The 24,512-nt window shown below is 42.8% G+C and overlaps 1 protein-coding gene across 1 annotated transcript in view; it reads left to right on the top strand.

The window, feature by feature from the left end:
* TXLNB (taxilin beta) overlaps positions 1-24,512 on the top strand; it is a 156,317-nt gene that overhangs the window by 32,945 nt on the left and 98,860 nt on the right. Inside the window, exon 2 of the mRNA XM_073627391.1 lies at positions 2,272-2,684. Within this exon, the coding sequence (XP_073483492.1) occupies positions 2,279-2,684 (406 nt within the window). The 5' untranslated portion in view covers positions 2,272-2,278. The remainder of the gene's footprint in view (positions 1-2,271; positions 2,685-24,512) is intronic.

The raw sequence follows: 24,512 nt of genomic DNA, 5'->3' as shown, positions 1-24,512 counted from the left end.
ACATTTAAAAAAATACAATGTAAAATTGACAAGGAACACTAACATAGTTGTATCTTTGATTTTAAAAACTACGGGATAATGTTGTTGTGGTAACTTGCCAAAAAAAAAAAACGCATAATAATATTATTCTTGATATCACTAAAAAAAAAAAAGCCTTTGAAAAACAGTCTGCAATAACTCCATCAGTATCACCAGCAAAGCAGCTTCATTATTATCCCATTAAAGAAGAAGAGAATGTGCGCTGCATTTCGAGATTTCATAATTTGCCATGTCACGAATGTTAATTCTCCATTACGAACGTTAGTTTACAAGACTGACCGCTTCTGGCTCGTCCTTGCTTCCGAGCATGCGTGTTTGTACTTTAGACTTTTGTCCGATGGATTTGTGTACACACGCTCGGAAATTCCGACAACAGACATTTGTCCGCAGAAAATTTTAAAACCTGCCATCCAACATTTGTCTGCGGAAAATCCGACAACAATTGTCCGATGGAGCGTAAAAATGGTCAGATTTTCCGCCAACAGCCTGTCATCACACAATTCCCGTCGGAAAATCCCATCGTGTGTATGCGGCTTAAGGCTCGATTCAAATCTATGAATATTGCTTTTGAGCATTTCTGCAGTACTTTTTGCTGTGCTTTCTGCGTTTTTGTAACCGCATTTTTACAGTCACTGTATAAAGCTTGTTGCTAAGGAGCGGGGCGGGAAGCCAGCTGCCATGTCCTTAGCAACCGATGAGTCATCAGCTGTACACTGGCTGTAAAGTACAACAATAGAATGAAAAATTCATTTAAATATAGCTCCTGGGGGGTCCCCTTAGTCTGCCTGTAAAGCGACACATCTGTACCACGGCTAGAACCTACTGCAGCAAAACTGACATTTCTAAAGAAAAAAAAAACGAGTCAAATCACATTTAAATTGCCAGCAATAATATACCATTCCCATCAATAGAAAAATGTTTAAAAGAACGGTGTGGGGGTCCATACCAGGCCTTTTGGGTCAGTAGGGCAGTAAGACAGTGGAAGGTGTCAGTAGAGCAGTGAATGGTGTCAGTAGGGTAAATGTTGGTGTTGGTAGGGCAGTGGACTGTGTCAGTAGGGCAGAGGAAGGTGTCAGTAGGGCAGTGAAAGTTGTCAGTAGTTTTTTAAATTAACTTTTTCTTTTTTTTTTTTACAACTTTTTTTTTTTTAATTATTTTTTACCGTTTTTTTAGCAGCCTTGTCAAGGGGGCTTTGGTGAAATATCAGGGGTCTAAATTGACCCCTGATGTCTCATTTGTGGGACAGAGAAAGGAGATTGAGGACACAGTCCTCAATCTCCATCTCTGTGACCTCAGCTGCACAGAATAAATAAACAGGAAGAGCCCTGAACAGTCTCCCTGTTCATTCACAAACTGAAGCATAGTAAAAACATATTTACTGATATATTTACCGGTCCTTTCACCAGCTCTTTATCCTGAAACAATCCCCGCACCAGCCGATAGGTGGAAGGGGAGAGAAAGCTGGCAGCGCTGCGGGGGGGGGGGGGCAAGGGAGCATACAGTGGGGCCCAGGCAGCAGAAGAAAGGGGAACCTGGATAAGAGGGGCAGCAGGGGTGGCATTTAATGGAACCGATCCCCTTGCAGCAGCTGAAAGATTGCAAGAGAGAGAAGAGGAGAAGCCAGACTTCAGCTGCTGCAGGGGGTAGTTACGGGGGCTTAGTATGCAGTGGTGCAGCATACCAAGCTATTCCATCCCTGCACCGCTCTGCATATGCAGGAGGACCAGTCCAGGGTCAGCAAGGAAGGGATGTGATTTACCTGTCACCTGTCCACAAATGATAGGTGGATCACGATCGATGGGTTGCCAATTCCCGCTCTAACTGCTACTTCTGCTAGACAACCTGTTCTCTTGAAAAAACAGACAGACAGGCTGGATAACTAGGTAAAAATAAGGAAAGAAATTATAAAAAAAGAAAACAAATGCAGCCATCACATTTGTAAGCTGCAATATGATAAATGTTTGCTTTTGGGTGTGGTAATTTGGTTCATGAATTCCTTCCACAGTGATAAAGTGGAAGATCTGGTGGTATTCATCTCTCTCTAAGCTATGGTCTATCAGAAATATTCTCACATAGAATGGCCGTAGTTCTTTATCCAGTAGTCCCAGAAGGCAAAGGGGTGGCAGGAGTATAGACTAAGGTCCGCACCAGGGTAGACAACAGAGAGATGACCTGAGACCAAAATCAATACATATTTTTACCATCTAACATATTGTAATGTTTCCCATTTAGGTAAACTATGGAGTCGAATAATGATACCTCAGCAATCAAAAGTGATGAACAGCTAGCACCAACAGTAAATGTGACAAATAGTCAAAATGGCTTCCCAGAAGCAGATAATAAACCACCAACAGTCATCAGCATTACAGAAAATGTTCCTTGTGAAACAAATGACATTTCTGAGGAATTTGACAGGCAACTAGAAGACATTATCCAAACATATACCTCTTCTGATATTACAAGTAATGAAAATGAGAGTTTAACTTTACCAACCAAAGAGCTACTATCCAATGATGATGGAGATACTGATGTTGCAAACACTGAAGAATCAAAGGAATCAATTTCTTCTTCGGATGCCCCTTTGGCCAAAGACTCAGCTGCTAGCAAAGAGCAAAGTCCTGAAAAAAAAATTCTGAAAGGATTAGGTATGTACTTGGACTGTTTTCTTTGGTTTACCTAGGCAATATACAATGCTAGAGAAAGAAAATTTGAACTTTCATGGAGTTTCTGGCAATAGTGGCTAGGGATAACCTAGCCTAGCCGGGTGTGGTTCAAGCCAGATTTGGAGAATGTTAAATTTCTACTAATTTCAAATTTAGCATTACACCTTATTCAAGACAATAAGAGGCAAAACTAGCTATTTTATATGTCTTTTCTTGTATGACTAATGGGCAAGCTATTATTGAAAAAAGGGCATTGGTAGCTAGGCAATGCCATGTGCGGGGGAAGGGTCTTTTTATGTGGCTTAAAGCGCAATATTGAAAATACACAAATCTTTTAAAGCCTAAGTGCAGCCAAATAAAAAACACAAACATCAACACAGGGGACATAACTTACAGTGGGTAGGATGTGTCCCTTGTGCTTTCTTCTTCTGCTGGATTCCTCCAACATCTATTATGAGTCGGCCAGCCTTTGACAGCTCCCACAGTTTGAATAACCTCTGATGCACCAAAAGATTATGGCGGCAGCGGTTACTAGAACTATAGGAGCTTTCAAAGGCTCTCATAAGAAGTGGCTGACCTTGCATGCCCTTTCCTCCCAGCTGCTAAATTCATAGAAGCCATACTATACACTGCGTTGAGGAGTTTAGTGGAAAGGATGGGCATAGTCAGCCATTCTTGATAAGAACGTGTGACAGCTCTCACAGGTCAATAGCATTGTATTACCTTCTAACCTTGCCACACCAGAAGATTACAGAGGCATGGGTGGGGGGAATAAGGATGGAGAAGGATTTCACTTAATGGTAGAATCTTCAGCACACATAATACCTCTTACTAACTGTAAGCTATGTTCAATGTGCTTATTTTTGTGTTTTTTTTATTTTTGTTGCACTTAGACTATAAATAACATGTTTGGGGGATGCCTTAAAGTGGTTCTAAAGGCTGAAGGCTTTTTATCTTAATGCATTCTCTATGCACAAGAGCAGCGTCTCTCTCTCTGCACTTTCCCTCCTCATAGGCTAGCAGCGAAAGCCATTGACTCCCATGGCTGTCAATCACAGACAGAGAGGAAGGAGCTGGGGCGGAGTTAAGCCACACTCTGTGTGTCAATGGATACACAGAGCACGAGTTTTCCCATAGCAAGCAGCTTGCTATGGTGGGCACTGGGTGGCGAGGAGGAGCCATGAGCACCGGCGGGGGACCTGAGAAGCAGAGAATCAGAGCTGCTCTCTGCAAAACCATTGAACAGAGCAAGTGAGGATAACATAGGGTTTAAAATCGCTTCAAAGCTAAACATCAGCCAGAAGGAATATATTCTGCCTAACAGGCATTGCCCTTGTCTTGTGTCAAAATGTTCTACTTTTCTTTTTTCATAGTCCATTTTTACCCTCTTTATTTACTCCTTGTTTCTTTACTCTTCCGGTGCCATTGTTTCCTCCTATCAGTAGTTTCCTTGATAAAAGGTGAATAGGAGCTGTGACGTGCTTATATCATCACTTCCACCGTGGCTGGGTACAACCTCCCACCTGGCCGCCAGGTTGCTTTGCGGACATTTACAAGTTATGAATGAACAGTCCTAAGCGCCGCTCTGAGAAATGCATCAGTGAATTCCCATGGTCTCATGAGAAATGCATCAAGACATGTAGTGAACAGTACCGCATCAGGTCAGCCCACCCCTTTATCTGCCCAAATTCCAGATGCCAGTCCAGCTCACAACTGTAGACATCATATAGAAAATGTATTGTAATGCATCCAGAAAAACATATACAATGTCTCACAAAAGTGAGTAGACCCCTCATATTTTTGTAAATATTTTATTATATCTTTTCATGTGACAACACTGAAGAAATTACACTTTGCTACAATGTAAAGTAGTGATTGTACAGCTTGTATAACAGTGTAAATTTGCTGTCCCCTCAAAATAACTCAACACACGGCCATTAATGTCTAAACCGCTGGAAACAACAGTGAGTATACCCCTAAGTGAAAATATCCAAATTGGGCCCAATTAGCTATTTTCTCTCCCCAGTGTCATGTGACTTGTTATTGTTACAAGGTCTCAGGTGTGAATGGGGAGCAGGTGTGTTAAATTTGTGTTATTGTTCTCACTCTCTCATACTGGTCGCTGGAAGTTCAAAATGGCACCTCATGGCAAAGAACTCTCTGAGGATCTGAAAAAAAGAATTGTTGCTCTACATAAAGATGGCCTAGGCTATAAGAAGATTGCCAAAACCCTGAAACTGAGCTGCAGCATGGTGGCCAAGACCATACAGCATTTTAACAGGACAGGTTCCACTCAGAACAGGCCTCGCCATGGTCGACCAAAGAAGTTGAGTGCATGTGCTCAGCGTCATATCCAGAGGTTATCTTTGGGAAATAGACGTATGAGTGCTGCCAGCATTGCTGCAGAGGTTGAAGGGGTGGGGGGTCAGCCTGTCAGTGCTCATACCATATGCCGCACACTGCATCAAATTGGTCTGCATGGCTGTCATCCCAGAAGGAAGCCTCTTCTAAAGATGATGAACAAGAAAGCCCAGTTTGCTGAAGACAAGCAGACTAAAGACATGGATTACTGGAACCATGTCCTGTGGTCTGATGAGACCAAGATAAACTTATTTGGTTCAGATGGTGTCAAGCATGTGTGGTGGAAACTAGGTGAGGAGTACAAAGACAAGTGTGTGTTATCTACAGTCAAGCATGGTGATGGGAGTGTCATGGTCTGGGGCTGCATGAGTGCTGCCGGCACTGGGGAGCTACACTTCATTGAGTGAACCATGAATGCCAACATGTACTGTGACATACTGAAGCAGAGCATGATCCCCTCCGTTTGGAGACTGGGCCGCAGGGCAGTATTCCAACATGATAAGGATCCCAAACACACCTTCAAGAAGACCACTGCCTTGCTAAAGAAGCTGAGGGTAAAGGTGATGGACTGGTCAAGCATGTCTCCAGACCTAAACCCTATTGAGCATCTGTGGGGCATCCTCAAATGGAAGGTGGAGGAGCGCAAGGTCTCTAACATCCACCAGCTCTGTGATGTCGTCATGGAGGAGTAAAAGAGGACACCAGTGGCAACCTGTGAAACTCTGGTGAACTCCATCCCCAAGAGGGTTAAGGCAGTGCTGGAAAATAATGGTGGCCACACAAAATATTGACACTTTGGGCCCAGTTTGGACATTTTCACTTAGGGGTGCACTCAGTGTTGTTGCCAGTGGTTTACACATTAATGGCTATGTGTTCAGTTATTTTGAGGGGACAGCAAATTTACACTGTTATACAAGCTGTACACTCACTACTTTACATTGTAGCAAGGTGTCATTTCTTCAGTGTTGTCACATGAAAAGATATAATAACATTTTTGCAAAAATGTGAGGGGTGTACTCACTTTTGTGAGATACTGTACAAAGCAGCAGAAGAGATGAGATTGCACATAATCATGGAGTATCCACCATATTGCTGACATGCCATTAAACCACATATCTCTCCAATAGAGTGTTAATCATTACAGCTTGATTCACAGGGTGATTAGTAGATACCATGTCTCCATTGAGTCAAAACAAAACTAAAAGTAAAAACTTTACATCAAGGTAAATCACGAAGAGAGATACAAATTGACATTGACAGAAGAAAAGAGACTTACTAGTGTACTGAAAACTGTTCCTATAAAATTACATTGTTAACATCATTTAGTCCGCTTTTTAAATAATATAAATCAAACTAAACCTGAATAATCTGTTCTAAATAGCGCAATTAGAATTGCAAGATCTAAAGTCAGGAATGGTCTTTTATGGACAAACTATATAGGGTAGATACATATAATAAGTCTATTTTTTAACTGGATACAGTAGTTAACAAAATTAGGAATTTAATTGATAGATATTTACATATTCTTAAAAATTATCAAGTCTATTCTGAGGTTTTGGGTAACAGTATTAAGATAATGTCCAGAGGTTCACCTACTTTGGGCAATTTTTTTTATTACCTAGTTATTATGACACATAGAAAAAGAATAAGGGTACTCTTCTACAATTTAAGGGAAATCGCAGCCGCAGGGAAACAGCATAATGTTATGTGGTTCCCACACAGGAAACAAATAAATAAAAGAAACCACTGCGCTTAGGATAGGCCTACACAGTAATAAGGAAAAAAGGTTGCTGCCTCCCCTGAAACGGAAGCACTCACAAGGGGTGCCCCGGATAAAAGTATATATATGAACAAGAAGGGTGTGTGGCGCTACCTGGAGGTCTATATCAAGGAGGAATTGAGTAGAGATGTTATATGTGTACTAGAATAGGCTAAACAATAATAAAGGATCTCCTACCTTAATAAATAAATTAAATAAATAAAAAGGAGGAAATATATCGTATAAGCCTAAGTATCCTCCCTTTGGCTCTGTGTAGTGTATACGTATGCAGTGGGAATAAAACTAAACATATAAACCACCTTCAACCCACATATACCAGTATCACATCTACATAAGGAAAAATTGTTACATCACTGAGGAATCAGAGACCCACTAAATTGCTTGATGCTGGAAGTGGTGTGTGCCATGTAACAGTGCCGTGCTCCTGTTCTGCAGTTGCTGACCAACCACTTAATAAGGACACATCCGGAACACTCACCGCGGACACCAGGGAGCAGTGACCTCCATAAAAAGCACTACAGGCCCACTACCCCTGCAGGGGTACCTGGATCCAGTGAGTAGGAATTCTGAAGGGGGAGCACAGAAGTCACCTGGAATAATATTTAAGCACCAAGTCACCTTGATGTTATCCAGATTTGATGCAGACACTACTACGTATATGGGACTTTTATTTTAAAATTTTTTCTTCCTTCAGTTGTTCATTTTTGCATATTAGAGACTTTATGTTTTTTTTCTCTGCTACTACTTAGGGAATACTGCATTAATTATTGTATCTGTCTTGGAGGATCATATTTAGTGGGTCTCTGATTCCTCAGTGATGTGACAATTTTTCCCTATGTAGATGTGATACTGGTATATGTGGGTTGAAGGTGTTTTTTTTTTTTTTTTTTCCAAAAGAGAAGGTGGTTTATATGTTTAGTTTTATTCCCACTGCATACGTATAAACTACACAGAGCCATAGGATGGATACTTAGGCTTATACGATATATTTCCTCCTTTTTATTTATTTAATTTATTTATTAAGGTAGGAGATCCTTTATTATCATTTAGCCTATTCTAGTACACATATGACATCTCTACTCAATTCCTCCTTGATATAGACCTCCAGGTAGCGCCACACACCCCTCTTGTTCATATATATACCCACACAGGAAAACCTGCTGTGATTTCCAGTGCGTGGGGGTTCCATTAAGAAATGCTAAGAGCAGTGCATTTTTGTTGGGGGTGTGGGAAAGCATGCAATTACATGCAGACCTGCACCCACATTTAGTGTGAGCCTAACCTTAGTGGTAGAGAATTTAAGCTTGCATTGCTTATAAGCTGTAATACTTGTTATATTTTGTATCTTATTACATGCAAAATATGTTTGATTTGGTATGTGGGGAGAACAGCAAAGAGATTTAAGGATTATTGCTGTGAAAATCTGAGGAATAGAAAGGGTAATAACCCCAAGAAGGGTGTGGAGTTATTCTGGCTGCTTTACAAGAGGGAGGTATATTGTATTTTAAATTACAGACTACTGTCCCAAAGGGTTGGAATTTTGAATTGGACATACTGTAGCCAGGGGCGGATCCAGAGTCTAGTCTCGGGAGGGGCACTGCCAGAAAATATGTTTTTTGCGGGCAATTTATCAGGGAAATGGCTGGTGTTAGCACTTCAATCATCCAGGCACCATGGTTGTTATGGTGTCAGGATGATTGAAGCACATTATTTCTATGATTACATTGTTATATAAAATTAAATGGTTCAACTCACCATAATGCAGAATCAGTGGGAGCCCTGAGTGTGTCATTTGCGAGCACTGAACCTATTCTCTCTGGAGAAGAGACGATTGAGAGGGGATATGATTTCAATATACAGATACCATAATGGTGACCCCACAATAGGGATAAAACCTTTTCGCAGAAGGGAGTTTAACAAGACTCGTGGCCACTCATTAAAATTAGAAGAAAAGAGGTTTAACCTTAAACTACATAAAGGGTTCTTTACTGTAAGAGCGGCAAGGATATGGAATTCCCTTCCACAGGCGGTGGTCTCATTGATAGTTTCAAGAAACTATTCGATAAGCACTTGAACGACCGCAACATACAGGGATATACAAGGTAATAATGACATATAATTACACACATAGGGTGGACTTGATGGACTTGTGTGCTTTTTAAACCTCACCTACTATGTAACATGCCACCAGATGTGGATTGTCACTTGCCACGCCACCTGGCACACGTTGCATATTGTCACTTGCCACGTCACCTGCCACAAGTTGTGGATTGTCACTTGCCACCGTCGCCTGCCACCAGGTGCGGATTGTCACTTGCCACATTACCCTGCCACAAGTTGCAGACTGTCACTTGCCACGTCACCTGCCGCATGTTGTGGATTGTCACTTGCCAAGTCACCTGCCACAAGTTGCGGATTGTCACTTGCCACATCACCTGCCACAAGTTGCAGACTGTCACTTGCCACATCACCTGTCACAAGTTGTGGATTGTCACTTGCCACAAGTTGCAGACTGTCACTTGCCACGTCACCTGCCACACGTTGCGGATTGTCACTTGCCACTCGTTGTGGACTGTCATTTGCCATACGTTGCAGATTTGTCCCTTGCCACGTCACCTGTCACTCGTTGCTAATTGTCACTTGCTGTGTCACTTTCCTGCTAAGGTGGGGATTGTCTCTTGCTGTGTCCCACAGTCAGGCAGCAGAGAGATAATATAATCTCTCTGCTGCCCGCAGCTGCCTGCACAGTGAGGGTGGAACTGCAGGGATGCAGGGCGGGCGGTGAGAGATGATTTCATCTCTCTGCTCCCCCCGCCCACCAGCTCGCTGATTGGCCAGCCGCCATCTCACCCCTTGAGCCGGCCAGCTGCCTGACCTGCCTGCTCTCAGCTGCCCAGCCACCCGCCCGTAGAGCCGCCCGCTCTCTCACCTGCCCACTGAGCTGCTCAGCTGCCCAGCCCACCCGCTCTCTCACCCGCCCACAGAGCCGCCCGCTCTCTGTCACCCGCCCATTGCCTCATCCACCCAGCTGCATGGCCCGTCCGCTTTCTCACCCGCCCGCGGAGCTGCCCACTCTCTCAGCCGCCCACTAACTCACCCACATCTAATTTCTCGGGGGGGCAATTGCCCCGTTGCCCTTCCTGGATCCGCCCCTGACTGTAGCTCATTTTTATGAATGAAATATACCCCCTTGTGCAGTATCTCGATTACAAAGACCTCCCAACATGTAAAGTGCTTCTTTCACGTTTTTCAGATTTAGTTTGATACATATTATTTAAAACAGGTACTAAACAGTGCTAAGATTCAAATACAAGAAGGAATAAGGTGGGACATGTGCCTCAGTGGAGTGTGAGTAATAATTTAGAACACAGTTTTAAAAAGTATAGAAAACCTTTATTTGCCATCCGTGGATGGAAACTTTTAAAACATATTACAGTCTGAAGAAGAATAAAGAAGAATAAAGTTTACTGTTTCTTTAGTCCAGGGTGTGCAGATCCTGGTATAAGAGGTCAAGGATATGGCTTACGTGTTTCGTCAGGGCCTTTAACTGCTTGCTGACCGCCGGCTGTCAATTGACGCCCAGGTGGCGCAGCTCTCGTGGCGGGCGGGCATCATATGACGGCCTCGCTTTCCCAGGCTACCAGGGGGCGCGCGCGCGCCACCGACAGTGATATCGCGTGCCCGCCATGTCACTAAGCACCCCGTGCGCATGCCCGGCGGCTGCGATGTCTGCTGGGCACCCGCGATTACCGGTAACACAGCAGGACCATGGATCTGTGTGTATAAACACACAGATCCACGGTCCCGTCAGAGGAGAGGAGACCGATGGTGTGTTCCCAGTACAGAGGTACACCGATCGGTCTCCTCCCCTAGTGAGTCCCCACCCCCTACAGTTAGAATCACTCCCTAGCAAACACAGTTAACCCCTCGATCACCACCTAGTGTTAACCCCTTCCCTGCCTGTCACATTTATACAGTAATCAATGCATTTTTATAGCACGGATCGCTGTATAAATGTGAATGGTCCCAAATATGTGTCAAAAGTGTCCGATGTGTCCGTCGCAATATCACAGTCATGATAAAAATTGCAGATCGCCGCCATTACTAGTAAAAAAATTTAAAAAAATAAAAATGTTATAAATCTATCCCCTATTTTGTAGACGCTATAACTTTTGCGCAAACCAATTTATATACGCTTATTGCGATTTTTTTACCAAAAATATGTACAAGAATACATATCGGCCTAAACTGAGAAAAAAATTTTTTTAAAGAAAAAAAAATTGGATATTTATTATCGCAAAAGGTAAAAATTATTGTGTTTTTTTTGTAAACTTGTCACTCTTCTTTTGTTTATAGCGCAAAAAATAAAAACCGCAGAGGTGATCAAATACCACTAAAAGAAAGCTCTATTTGTGGGGAAAAAATAATAACAATTTCATTTGGGTACAGTGTTGTATGACCGCGCAATTGTCATTCAAAATGTGAAAGCGCTGGGGGGCGTGTCCAAGATGGCGCTGGGAGCAGACGTGTGTTAACTGAGCTCCCGTCTCCGGCCATCAATCCTGACATTATCCTAGTGTGGAGAACTGTGCAATAGGATCTTATCACCCCCCGGACCTTCAGAGGGTGATCTGGGCGATGCCCGCGGGCAGGAAGTCGAGCCAGAACAGGTACAACAACACTCCTGTGAGAACCCGCTCTGTACCGAGATCCGCTCCACGAGAGGCGGCCAAGATGGCGTCGCCGGCACCCTCCCCGCCTGATGGGACCATTCAGGTGGGTTCGGCGGCTTTTGATGCCCTAATGCTGGCCATAACCACCTGCCAGGCAACACTGACAACAAAGATTGACCATGTGCAGACTGAAACAGCCCTCATTCGTAGGGACATGGACAAATTCAGAGATAGGGTATCTGAAGCGGAACGATGGGTCTCTGAGGTGGAGGATATACAGAGGGACCATCATGCTGACATCCAGGCCCTGAAGCTTAAAGTCAAACACTTGGAAAGCAGGGCCGAGGACGCAGAGAACCGTAACCGGAGGAGCAATCTGCGGATCCTCGGCCTCCCAGAAGGCGCTGAGGGAGCTGATCCGGTAACTTTTATGGAGGGGCTTTTACCTAAATTGCTCCCCAGGGCCGCCTTCTCTCCTCACTTCTCCATCGAGAGAGCCCATCGGATGCCAGCGACTAGGGGCCCCCCCAGGAGCGCCGCCGCGCACTTTTATATTTAAGCTACTGCACTACAGAGACCATGACACGATCCTGCGGGCAGCTAGAATTCAGGGAGAGCTGAAATTCGATAATGCAACCTTGCTTATATTCCCGGACTACTCGGTGGAGACACAGCGTCGCCGCAAATCCTTTGATCAGGTCAGAGCTATGCTGAGACAAAAGGGTGTGAAGTATAGCATGCTCTTTCCTGCCAGGTTGCAGGTTCAAGATGGGGAGAGAATACAATTTTTCACATCTCCCAGGGATGCTGCAGCTTGGGCTGAAACAATCCGGCCTTGAATCTAGGTCTCTCTGGACTGTGTACATGCTACCCCTCTGAATGATTTCCAGGCTTGATGCCTCACATGTGCTCACTGATCTGCAGGACTTATCCTTTCTGTCGCCCTTTGCATACCTGCGCCTACGCACCAATTACTGTTGGAGGCATCTAAACTTTATGCAACAGTGCTTTCTTGTGGATCGGGAGATCTTTATGGTCAACCTCATTTTTGGCAATTTACTTAGAGGATGTTACAAGCTTTGCTCCAGGGACAGTGGGGCAGCCACCTGTTGAAGCTGCTGACTCTACTAATGGATCGGAATAAAGAGGTAGAGGTCTCCTCTTTACGGATTGAGATCCAGGAGATTACCATCGAGACCCGGACATGGCATGCCCGCACGTATTCTTTGGTCATCATAACGTACGTACTGTATTAATGACGGGGCGGATGGTCCGGGACCTGCCTATCCTTCACTGGTCTAAGGGTGTCCCCTCCTGATCCTGTGTTCCCGCGTCCCCCCCCTCTCTTCTACCCCCCTCTTCTACTGAAGTTCCTTCTTTGCTGAGGTGTGGGGAGGGATGGGGGGGATTGAGAATCTGGATCCTGTTTCTGGAGGCATCTGAGCTGGACTTCCTGCCCATGGTACATTTTGGTATGATGGCTGTGCGTTATATCAATCCAAGGAACACTCTATTGCCAGTAGGGGTAGCTATATAGTTTATTACCTTAGAAGTTTAAGTATGCGCCCCCGGGGACCCAGGTGATTCACACTGCCTATCCGTGCCGTATAACAAGAGGCAAATTTGTTAGGAAAAGGCTGAGTGCCGTTTGCACATAGCCCTCATGTTGGCTTTGAGCCTTCCTCTTTTCTGTTGGTTGGGAATGAGGCCCCTCTTACTGAATTGGGGGGGGGGCGGGGTGGAGGGGGGGTTGTTTGGTTCAATTGGACTGCGGTTGCAGACCCACTTTTATTGTTTATTTTGTTCTTATGTTTTTTGTTCATGACAGTACTAAAGGCAGACTACCTGCACATCATTTCATGCCGCTTAATAGGTTGTTTTGGCCTGCCCGGGCCCGGACCCCCTGCCAAGGAGCTGATACCTCCCACAAATCCTATTGTAATCTTGGGCTATGTAGATGACCTTTCTTAGGCTGCTCTCCTGGAAGACCCTCTTGATCGAAACACGTCGGGCGATCTCCCCTTCCTTACGCTGCTTAGATTTTATTTCAATTTTGATCACTTTTATCCATTTTCTGTATGGTATTTTTAGAAATAAAAATCCCTGGTTTACCTGCACTATGCAGAAGCTTTTTATTTTTTATTTACATATTACCCCGATGCAAGAAACTGCCTTCCAGTAGCCCTACTTCCATCACGTGGTCTGGATCAAATCTGTCCCCGGCTTCTCCTTGGAACACATCCTTGAGGTCTATTGGCTGATATCCAGTTGGCAGCCCTTCCTGATGTTTCTTCACCCCACCAGAGAAGTCGAGAAGTGAGACAGAGGTTCCACCATTCCGGATATCGTTTTCCAGCCTAGGTTTGGCTCCATGCACCATTGACTCCATGTCATATGACAGTGGAGTCCACGTCATCTGGTAAGAGTACCCATCTTATCTTACTTCCTGATGTTTTCATTCTGATGCCCCATATCGAGATGTTGGTTTACAGCTACGGAAGTTCTGTACCCCGTTGTTGACTCACAGTCACAGATCCACACTGCACCATTGACTTTAATTTCCAGTCTCACATCATTTTTTGGTCCATACCAGTTCCTCTTATTAATTTGAGTTTGGAATCATCCATTTACCATATGTGGACACTTTATACTGTGTTTGTTCATTTCACTTCACTTATGGTTTTTGCACATATGCTTTACTATTCAGTACAGCATCTCTTACTTAATTGTTTCACTACACCCTAACTTCCTAATATTTCTTAGGGCTGCATTTTTTTCCCAGTTACCAGTTATTGTTTGTCACAATGTATGCAGCTGCTGGCTCACATATATTTTATTTTTGCTATTAGAGCGCAGTGTTTTCATATTCTCAGGTATGTGGTATTACATGCCCTGCTTTATAATGTACCATGGGTTATTGTGGGCCTGTATCTGCCACCCCCGGCCTCCCTTCAAAAATTAAATCAGATAACTGCGAAAATAGCGGAATTCTCTACTGAAAATGTAGTAATCATGGGAGATTTTAATTTGGTGCCGGACGCGGGCCTGGATAGATTGACCCACACTGGCGCGACCTCACAAGGGCTCGCGGAATGGGCGGCCACTTATGGTATGTTTGACCTGTGGAGATGGAAGCATCCTCGGGAAAGAGCATATACTTGCCACTCTGCATCGCACAGAACCTTCTCGCGAATAGATTTGATTTATGCTGGTGGTCCTGTCCTGCCTAGAGTCCGTGAGATTACAATTCTCCCCCGAGGTATCTCGGACCACGCCCCGCTTCTTCTGGACCTAGACGCCTCGACTGCGCCATCAGACAAACTATGGCGGCTGTCTAGGTACTGGATCTCAGATGTGGAGGTGGAACCGAAGTATAGGCAGGAGCTGGAAACATACTGGGTGGAGAATGAGGGATCTGCCTCGGCGGCTTCTGTCTGGGACGCCAAGGCGTATACCAGGGGACAGTTCCAGACCATTATCTCAGGGGTTCGTAGAGACAAGAGAAAGGAACTTACATGCCTTGAGGCGGAAGCGGGGAGACAGGGGAGACAGGAGCCGCCCCATAACCTACCAGGCTCATAACCTACCAAACTCCTTCCTCTTTAGATACTTGCAGTTGCAACATGCCCTTAGGGCCCAGTTTCCCGCTTGGGTGACGCTCGAACCAGATTAAATCGAGCGTCTCTTGATCTCTGAGCTACTGGAGAAACCCCTTTCTTCTCTGTATCTGTATTTAACAGTTGCTCATGATGTTAAAACTGGCAGAACCAGAATCAAATGGCAGACAGATATTCCCTCACTGGGGAGGAGGAATGGGAAGAGTGCCTGACCACGTTTATCCCGTCCATGATTGCAGCTAAGGATAGATTTATACAACTAAAGTTCATTCACAGAGCTTACTACACCCCCCAACAACTAGCAAAAATTTACCCTGAGAAGAGCCCCAACTGTACCAGATGCGAATTAGAAGTGGGAACATTTTTTCATATGGTCTGGTCCTGTCCCAAGCTGTGCTTTGGTGTGCGGTGGCAGACAAGCTGGGAGTGGTATGTGGGGCTGAGATACCAATGGATCCTTCAATTCTAGTACTCAGTTATTTAGAGGGAATAGAGGGAGATCACTACATTAAACAATGTATAACATACTCCTTATTTTACACAAGGAGAGAAATACTACTTAATTGGAAGAAAAAGGAGGCGCCCACCAGGGAAGCATGGGAAGCGGCGGTTAATAATGCACTGCTGCTATATCGGTTAACATATGAGAGCAGGAACTGTCCTCAAAAATTCGACAAAGTGTGGTCAAGTTGGGTGGATGCATGTGGTTGACCCCTGATGATGGGGGAGGCCTCAGGTGTTCATGCTCTCCCCCCCTCCCCTCCTGTCTAGGAGGTGGTAGGGTAGCTTGGGTAATTACACATAAATATAACATTTACCATTTCCTTCACATATCCCATCATAGAACCACTACAGGAAGATACCATATTGCATAAACTGTATAGGTTTTGCCCCCCACTACTACTATCATTATTATTATTATTATTATTATTATTACTTTTATTATTATATTATTTTATTATTATATCATTACAAATATAACCTGGAATGGCATAGAATAATTTTTGTACATGTATGGATGCAAGTTTGTAGTCTGCTGATTGATGTTGGATTCATATATAATGCTGTCAATGTGTGTACTGTCTTAAGTGTCTAAATAAAATAAAAACTCACTGTTAAAAAAAAAAAAAAAATGTGACAGCGCTGAAAGCTGAAAAATAGCTTGGGCAGGAAGGGAGCGAAAATGCACTGTATTGAAGTGGTTAAAGCAACACAGAAAGCATGTACATTTTAGAAATGTCCTAAAGATACAAAATTACAGAATTAGCTACATTTTAAAGTAATATTAAGTAAAAAAATGATATTACATGTACAGCATATGGATAAATCTCTGCACAACCCCTACATCATTGTGGGACATTTATGGTTACCCATCAATAATATACAAGTACATCAACATAAAACTTCAACCAAAATGCAGTTACAGATCATGCTTTTTCATGTACAGCGTCTCACAAACACAAGAATGGTCTAACAAAGGGAGGAGGAGAAAGATGGATAATCTAGTTATATATCTAAATGATAGATCTATTTATACTATATAATTGCATTAATGGTTTACCTTGAGACTGTGCAGGTAGCGTGTCGGTTTGGGAGGAACAGTGAGCCTGAGGAGCCCGTGGGGATACCCTACCAGGTCCTGCCAGAGAAAAATCAGGGAGGACCCCTGTGTATGAATAAAGCTACTTTCACACTGGGGTGGACGGGCATCGCCGGTAAGGTGGCACTATTTTTAGTGCCGCTTTACTGTTGTTTTAGCAGCACTATTCGGCCGTTTGTGGGGTGGTTTTAACCACCTGCTAGTGGCCAAAAAAGGGTTAAAACCACCCACAAATCGCCGCTGCAGCAGCACTTTGCCAGCGCTGACACATTGATTTCAATAGGCAGGGGCGCTTTAGGAGCGGTGTATACACTGCTCCTACAGTGCTGCAAAGATGCTGCTGACAGGACTTTTTTTACTGTTCTGGAAGCGCACTGATCCAGTGTGAAAGCCCTCAGGCTTTCACACTGGAGAGACAGGAGAGGCTCTTTACAGGCGCTATGCAGGCACTATTTTTAGCGCTGTAGAGCCTGTAAAGCGCCTCAGTGTGAAAGTAGCCTAACAATACTGTAAATATTTAAATAAATGCTAAAATAAAGTTAAAAAATGCTAACGTGGTATGGTAAAGGAAAAGGGGGAAAGGAAAAAGGGGAGGGAGGGGGAAAAAAGAGAAGGGGGGAAGCAGGGAGGGTTTGTTGGTAGGTGTGTGAAAGTATGATGTCTTACCTAAATTGTCGAGCAGAGATGTATGTTCAGTTGCATAATTTAGGCGCAGGTTGCCAATGCCATCATGATAGTATTAAAAGATAATGTGTGCCACATCGCTGTGTCTTGGGTTTCAAACCGAGCGCAATGAGGAAAAATGTGCAAGGGCTTTAATAAAATCCAATAAAAAGAAGTAGAAAACAAAAGCGCACAACAAAAAAGAAAGCAAAAGGAATAATGCCTGCCTTAAGAATAGCATATAGTGTGTCAAATCTTGAGTTAAATGTGTGGTAAGGGAAAGAGCATATTTCCTGATTTTCTGTGTATAAATGTGTCTCCTCTCAGCATCTCCAGCATGGAGAAATGAACTGCTGAGTGGAGACCGGTGGTATATGGGTATATATAATAGGGGGGTCCTCCATGATTCATCCGGAAGGACAGGGGTAAGGGATCCCTGAGGCTGCCCGCGTCACCCGGATTGAGGATCCAGAATGAATCCTTGGGATCCGGAGGGACGGGGGCGAGCTCATCTGTCCACTGAAGGGCCGAGGGGAGCACACACTAAGAACTGCATGTATGGCCCCGGATCCATGACTCACCACTGCAGATTCCTTAGCTGGAGAAGGAAACAGTCCCAAAATCCTTGGTCATGATAGGCAGCCAGAGGAGGAAGGGGGGAAGGGCGGCGGAGAGGGGGGCGGCCCATGATCAGCGTTACGCCGGAAATGACGCACACATGAGTGTGCGTTATAGGCGTTGCGTTCCAAGCAAGGAACCAAGCGGGAACCGGAAGTGAGGCGACCTGGAAGTCGTCCCATACCGATGTCCCCAGATGGTAAAAAGGTTTACTTGCAAGGATGCCTCTGTGGGGTCCCAGAAAGGAAAAGGGAAAGTTGGAGAACTGCTCTAGGGAGTGTAACAGACCCTCGGTGGGACTCCAAACAAACCCACAGGCAGTGGGCAGACACGGGCAGGTCAGGGAGTCCACCGGAACTGGCACCGATACCACAATCACAGCTTAAAAAGAACATATAGATATACAGTGCCTTGCAAAAGTATTGACCCCCCTTGGCATTGTTCATGTTTTGTTGCCTCACAACCTGTATTTAACATTGATTGTTTGAGGATTTGCATCATTTAATTTACAGAACATGCCCACAACTTTGAAGATGTTTTTTTTTTTATTGTGAAGCAAACAACTAATAGGACAAAATAACAGAAAAAGTAAATGTGCATAACTATTCACCCCCTTAAAGTCAATACTTTGTAGAGTCACTTTGGATAAGTCTCTATGAGCTTGCCACATCTTACTGCTGGGATTTTTGCCCATTCCTCCTTGCAAAACTGCCCCAGCTCCTTCAAGTTGGATGGTTTGCACTTGTGAACAGCAATCTTTAAGTCTGACCACAGATTTTCTATTGAATTGAGGTCTGTGCTTTGATAGGCCATTCCAACACATTTACATGTTTCCCCTTAAACCACTCAAGTGTTGCTTTAGCGGTGTGTTTGGGGTCATTGTCCTGCTGGAAGGTGAACCTCCGTCCTAGCCTCAAAACACACACAGAGTGGTACAGGTTTTGCTCAAGAATATCCCTGTATTTAGCACCATCCATCTCTCCCTCAACTCTGACCAGTTTCCCAGTCCCGACTGCTGAAAAACATCCACACAGCATGATGCTGCCACCACCATGTTTCACTGTGGAGATGATGTTCTTTGGGTGATGTGATGTGTTGGGTTTGCACTACACATAGCATTTTCTTTGATGGCCAAAAAGTTCAATTTTAGTCTCATCAGACCAGAGCACCTTCCTTCGTACATTTTGGGAGTCTTCCACATGCCTTTTCGCAAACTCAAAACGTGCCATTTTGTTTTTTTGCTGAAAGTAATGGCTTTCTTCTGGCCTCTCTGCCATAAAGCCCAACACTATGGAGCATACAGCTTATTGACGTCCTATGTACAGATACTCCAGTCTCTGCTGTGGAACTCTGCAGCTCCTCCAGGGTTACCTTAGGCCTCTGTGCTGCCTCTCTGATTAATGCCCTCCTTGCCCGGTCGGTGAGTTTTGGTGTGCGGCCATCTCCTGGCAGATTTGCTGTTGTGCCATGTTCTTTCCATTTGCTTACGATATATTTGATGGTGCTCCTAGGGATCATCAAAGATATGGATATTTTTTATAACCTAATCCTGACTTGTACTTCTAAACAACATTGTCCCTTACTTGTTTGGAGAGTTCCTTGGTCTTCATGGCAATGTTTGGTTAGTGTTGCCTCTTGCTTAGGTGTTAGCCTCTGGGGCCTTTCAAAAGGTGTGTATATGTAATGACAGATCATGTGACACTTAGATTGCACACGGGTGGGGATCATTTCACTAATTATGTGACTTCTGAAGGTAATGAGTTGCACCAGAGCTTTTTATGGGCTTCATAAGAAAGGGGGTGAATACATACGCACATGCCAATTATCAGTTTTTATTTCTAAAAAATAGTTTTATGTATATATTTTTCTAATTTTACTTCACCAACTTAGACTATTGTGTTTTGATCCATCACATATAATTCATATTAAAAAAATTGAACTAAAGGCTGTAATGTAACAAAATAGGTGCCCAGGGGGGTGAATACTTTTGCAAGGCTCTGTATATTAAAAGCAGTAAGGACAATGAAAGGAATAAAGTAAATAAACACCCTCAAATTTGCCACTTAGATTCTTGTGTTTAGTCACAGTTGGACATTTACATATTGCACATGTGCATCAAATACATATTTATAAGTTATATAAATTATATAGAGAAAGGTGGGTACATTTTATACTGTATGTACCCCGAGAGGGTTAACCCATTGGTAAAATATATAGCTTAGTGCATTCTCAAGAAACAGAGAGGGAACGATAAACAATGGGAATGGGAGAGAGGGGGAGAAAGGGGAATAGAGCGGAAGGGGAGGGGGGGAGGAAAGGGGGACGGGGTGGGGAAGAGGAAGGACAGAAAGCAGGGACAGGAAAAGAGAGAGAGCGAAGGGAGAAGATTGTGCAGGGTGTAGTGATAGGGACTAAGTGTGCCCCATTGTATGCAAACCTGTACCTGGGGGGGTGGGAGCAGGAGGTGTTCGCATCAAACGTCTATTCGATGTACCTGCGCCACACTTTGCTGTGCATAGGATGCATTAAGGTGAAAAACACAAAGGTTTACAACCCTTTAAGCACTTTACAGCATGAAAAGCATTGAATCAGTCTCACCCCTCCTGCCGCAATGTATTTGTTTTTTAAGTATGTATTACAAAAGAAGTTGCTTTACCAGAGTGCAGTTATCCTACATTTTCTATATCATTGGAAATGTTGTTTCCTGTGCTGCCTACATTGACCCTGCCAGCAGCGGCTTGGCAGAGTAAACTTCCAGGAAAGAGCTGATGATGTCATACAGACTAAAAATATGAATTACTCGAAAAGTAAGGCATTGTTTGTAATTTTTTAAAAAGTTTTTATGTTTATGTTTGTTCAGAGGAAATGGGAGCTAAGGTCAAAAGAAGGCAGGATCCTGGAGTTCAGCTGCAAATCTTCATATAGTGCTACAGAACAGTGTGATCTATTCATTTAAAAGTGACAATACACAATTAAAAAAAAACAAATGGAGAATTCCAGTCAGACCCTTATCCTGGAATTCAGCCTGAGTGGCCAGAAAAGGGAGGGCAGCACCAGACTAGAACACATGCCTTTCAATATTGCCAGCAATCAACATGCAGCAGCCAATTATTATTATATTATTATTAAACAGGTTTTATATAGCGCCAACAGTTTGCACAGCGCTTTACAACATGAGGGCAGACACAGTTACATTACAATTTGGAACAAGAGGAATCAGAGGGCCCTGCTCGTTAGAGCTTACAATCTAAAAAGGAAGAGTCAATTGATACAAAAGGTAATAGCTGTGGGGGGAGCTGATGGAGGAAGTAAAACAGTGTTAGTTAGAAGCAGGATAGACTTCTTTGAAGAGAAGGGTTTTCAGGGACCGCCTAAAGATGGATAGCTTAGGGGACAGTCGGACAGATTGGGGTAGGGAGTTCCAAAGGATGGGAGAAGCTCTGGAGAAATCCTGGAGGCAAGCATGGGAGGAGGTGACAAGGGAGCTAGAGAGCAGGAGGTCTTGGGATGACCGAAGAGAGCAGCTTGTTTGGTATTTTGGGACTAGGCTAGTGATGTAGCTGGGGATTGATGTTATTGGATCAATTAGATTGATGTTATTTTCACATTTTTGGTAAAACATTGAAAGCTAATGCCTAATTCGTTATTAGTGACTATGGATGTAATTTCTATTTATAGTTGTTATTTAAATCACACTTGCCCATCTAGTATACTTGGGTGAAATTCTTCTGTTATCTCAGTTCAATATCTTGAATTAGCAATTAGAACAGTACAGAACAACAGCAACAGAACACCTTTTCTCTAATGCAAATGTCTGTAACACATGAGAGACAAGGAGAAGGCAATCCTAATTTGATATGCAGTACATGTACTGATGTTCCAGAACACTACCCAAAAGACTGCTATGTTAAAATAATGATATCATTTCTGCTTAATTCAAATGTGACTAACTTCCAAAGATATAAATTGTTTTTAATATCGATATTCTTTATACGGTTAAATAGTACAAATGAAGGTATTGCTTCCTTTCTTTAAAACATGACTTTTGTATTATATTGGAGTTATTTATATAAATCCTGGATAATAATAACAGTAATACTTTAATGTATCACTTAATTAAGCATTTGCAATTCTTTTTATTACAATTATTTTATTGTGGATACATTTGATACATGCCTTCTAAATATGAGCTTTACTGCTTCTCCCAAAATCTGAAAATTGGAGTGGATATATGCTACTATTTTTTCTTGAAATCTTTTTTTTAATGTGTGATAATCATAGGCCATTATGAAGACTTGAGTTATAAACATTTCTAACACACATTCAGCAGATGCGAGCTTTTCTATGCTTGCTGATTTGACTTGCAAATGAATTCATGGATTACCCAAATTCATGGTTTCCATGGGTATGGTAATAAGGCAAGGCACTTTTCTTCTATTTTTCTGTGAAGCTAAATAGTTATAGCACTGTATTCTTCGATATGTCATAGTAAGTGGAATAATTGATGTAATTCATGCAGAACTAGTACATAGCAGAATTGCATGTCTTAAAAAATTGCCCTTTTTAGCTTGATATATGATGCAAGTGATAAATTATATATTTACGCACAAAATAAAAATATTCTGTAATGGAAATTTGATTTTTTAATTAATAAAAATATACTATTTCAATTAAATATAAATATTACTACATTCCTCATGTCAAAATACAGTATCTGGTATAAACAGAGATTAAGTAGTGTGTTAGGTGTTATAGATATATATATATATTGAATGCCAGCTAAGAGAGTGTTCATTTAAGGCAGATACTTTCCCTTCAGCCCTCCCTACCCTATTAAGCATAGGTATGAGCTCAGGGAGTGTGTTTTGAAGTAATAGAGTCAGAGAGAAGGAAGGTACTCTGTGGCTGCTAAGAAGCAGGAGAATCATAAACTGGGAAATCACTTATGACATGCACAGGGCAACTCAACTTTTTTGTGTGGGGGCTTTCTTTCTTTTCTCCATTATGGACTTCTCACATACATAGGACGATGGGCTCCAGGATTCATGTCTGTTTTGGAGAAAACAATTTTTTTGTAAATCCTAATATGTTGTGGTGTGGGTCCTGAAATCCAAAGACTTTGTAGATCTTTGGGTGGTACCAAGTCTCCCTTTCTAGGTCAATATCTTACTTGTTAGCCAGACCTCATTAATTGGCTGTTTATATGCCTTTCTATGTGTGGGCTTACTGACTGCTGACAGAACTCTAATAGGATACACGTGCTGCTGATTTGTTTTGTGGAACCCAATAGGAGGCACCCTGTTAATCAGGAACTGACCTGAGTTTAGTTAGTGGCTTGAACAAGCAGATATTTTGTTTGTTTGTGCTATGGACTTGCTGTACAATGTCCTCCTGCATTAAACTGTGTTTGTTAACTGTCTTGTTGAATAACAGTACAGGTGTCCCTGTCGCGTGCATGGTTTAAAAAAAAAAAAAGAGCAACAATTTTGAAAAAAATATATATTTTTTACTTTTTGCTATAATAAATATCCCCAATTTAAAAAAAAAAAACAAATTTATTCATCAGTTTAGGCCGATATGTATTCTTCTACATATTTTTGGTGAAAAAAATCGCAATAAGCATATATTCATTGGTTTGCGCAAAAGTTATAGCGTCTACAAATTATGGAAAAGATTTATGGCATTTTTATTATTATTTTATTTTTACTAGTAATGGCGGTGATCTGCGATTTTTAGAGGTACTGTGACATTGCGACAGACAGATCGGACACTTTTGACACATTTTTGGGATCATTGACATTTATACAGAGATCAGTGCTATAAATATGCACTGATTACTGTATATATGTCACTGGCAGGGAAGGGGTTAACACTAAGGGGCCATCAAGGGGTTAAATGTGTGTTCCCTAGGTGTGTTCTAACTGTATGGAGATAGGACTGACGAGGGGAAGAGACAAATCGTTGTTCCTACTTAGCAGGAACAAACGACATGTCTCCTCTCCCCTGACAGAACAGGGATTTGTGTATTTACACACACAAATGCACGTGGCCGGCTGCGATCGCTATCTGCATATACTATATACCTCCATGATGGTCATTTTGCAAGTGGGATATTAAATCTGGATTGTTTATTGTGAGTTGGTTGAATTAATTAGGGCATGGCCACCACCATTATCCCATCCTGGTTTAGTCATGAATGCCAAGTAAGAAAAAGCTACTGTGCACTACATTATGCAACACATATTTTATTTATGGTTTATACTATGTAATGAAGCCTTAGGATAGGAGTAAGAGCCTATCTGAAGTGTCTTCAGAATGTTTTATTATCTCCGCAACAGCAATAAAGAGAGAAAAATATATATTCATTCAAAAAGCACAGTTGTATGAAGCAAAAAGTCATCGTCATCAAAGGTGGTACTGAGTGGACATTTTTTATGTTCTGGATGCATAAGTAAAACTACCTTGATAAGCTTTTAATAGCTTGTTAGCACTCCAAAA

This window comes from Aquarana catesbeiana, linkage group LG04 (assembly GCF_042186555.1).
Source record: "Aquarana catesbeiana isolate 2022-GZ linkage group LG04, ASM4218655v1, whole genome shotgun sequence".
Taxonomy (NCBI): Eukaryota; Metazoa; Chordata; class Amphibia; order Anura; family Ranidae; genus Aquarana; species Aquarana catesbeiana.
Note: the sequence above shows the minus strand (reverse complement) of the source record. Positions and strands in the feature narration are given on the sequence as shown.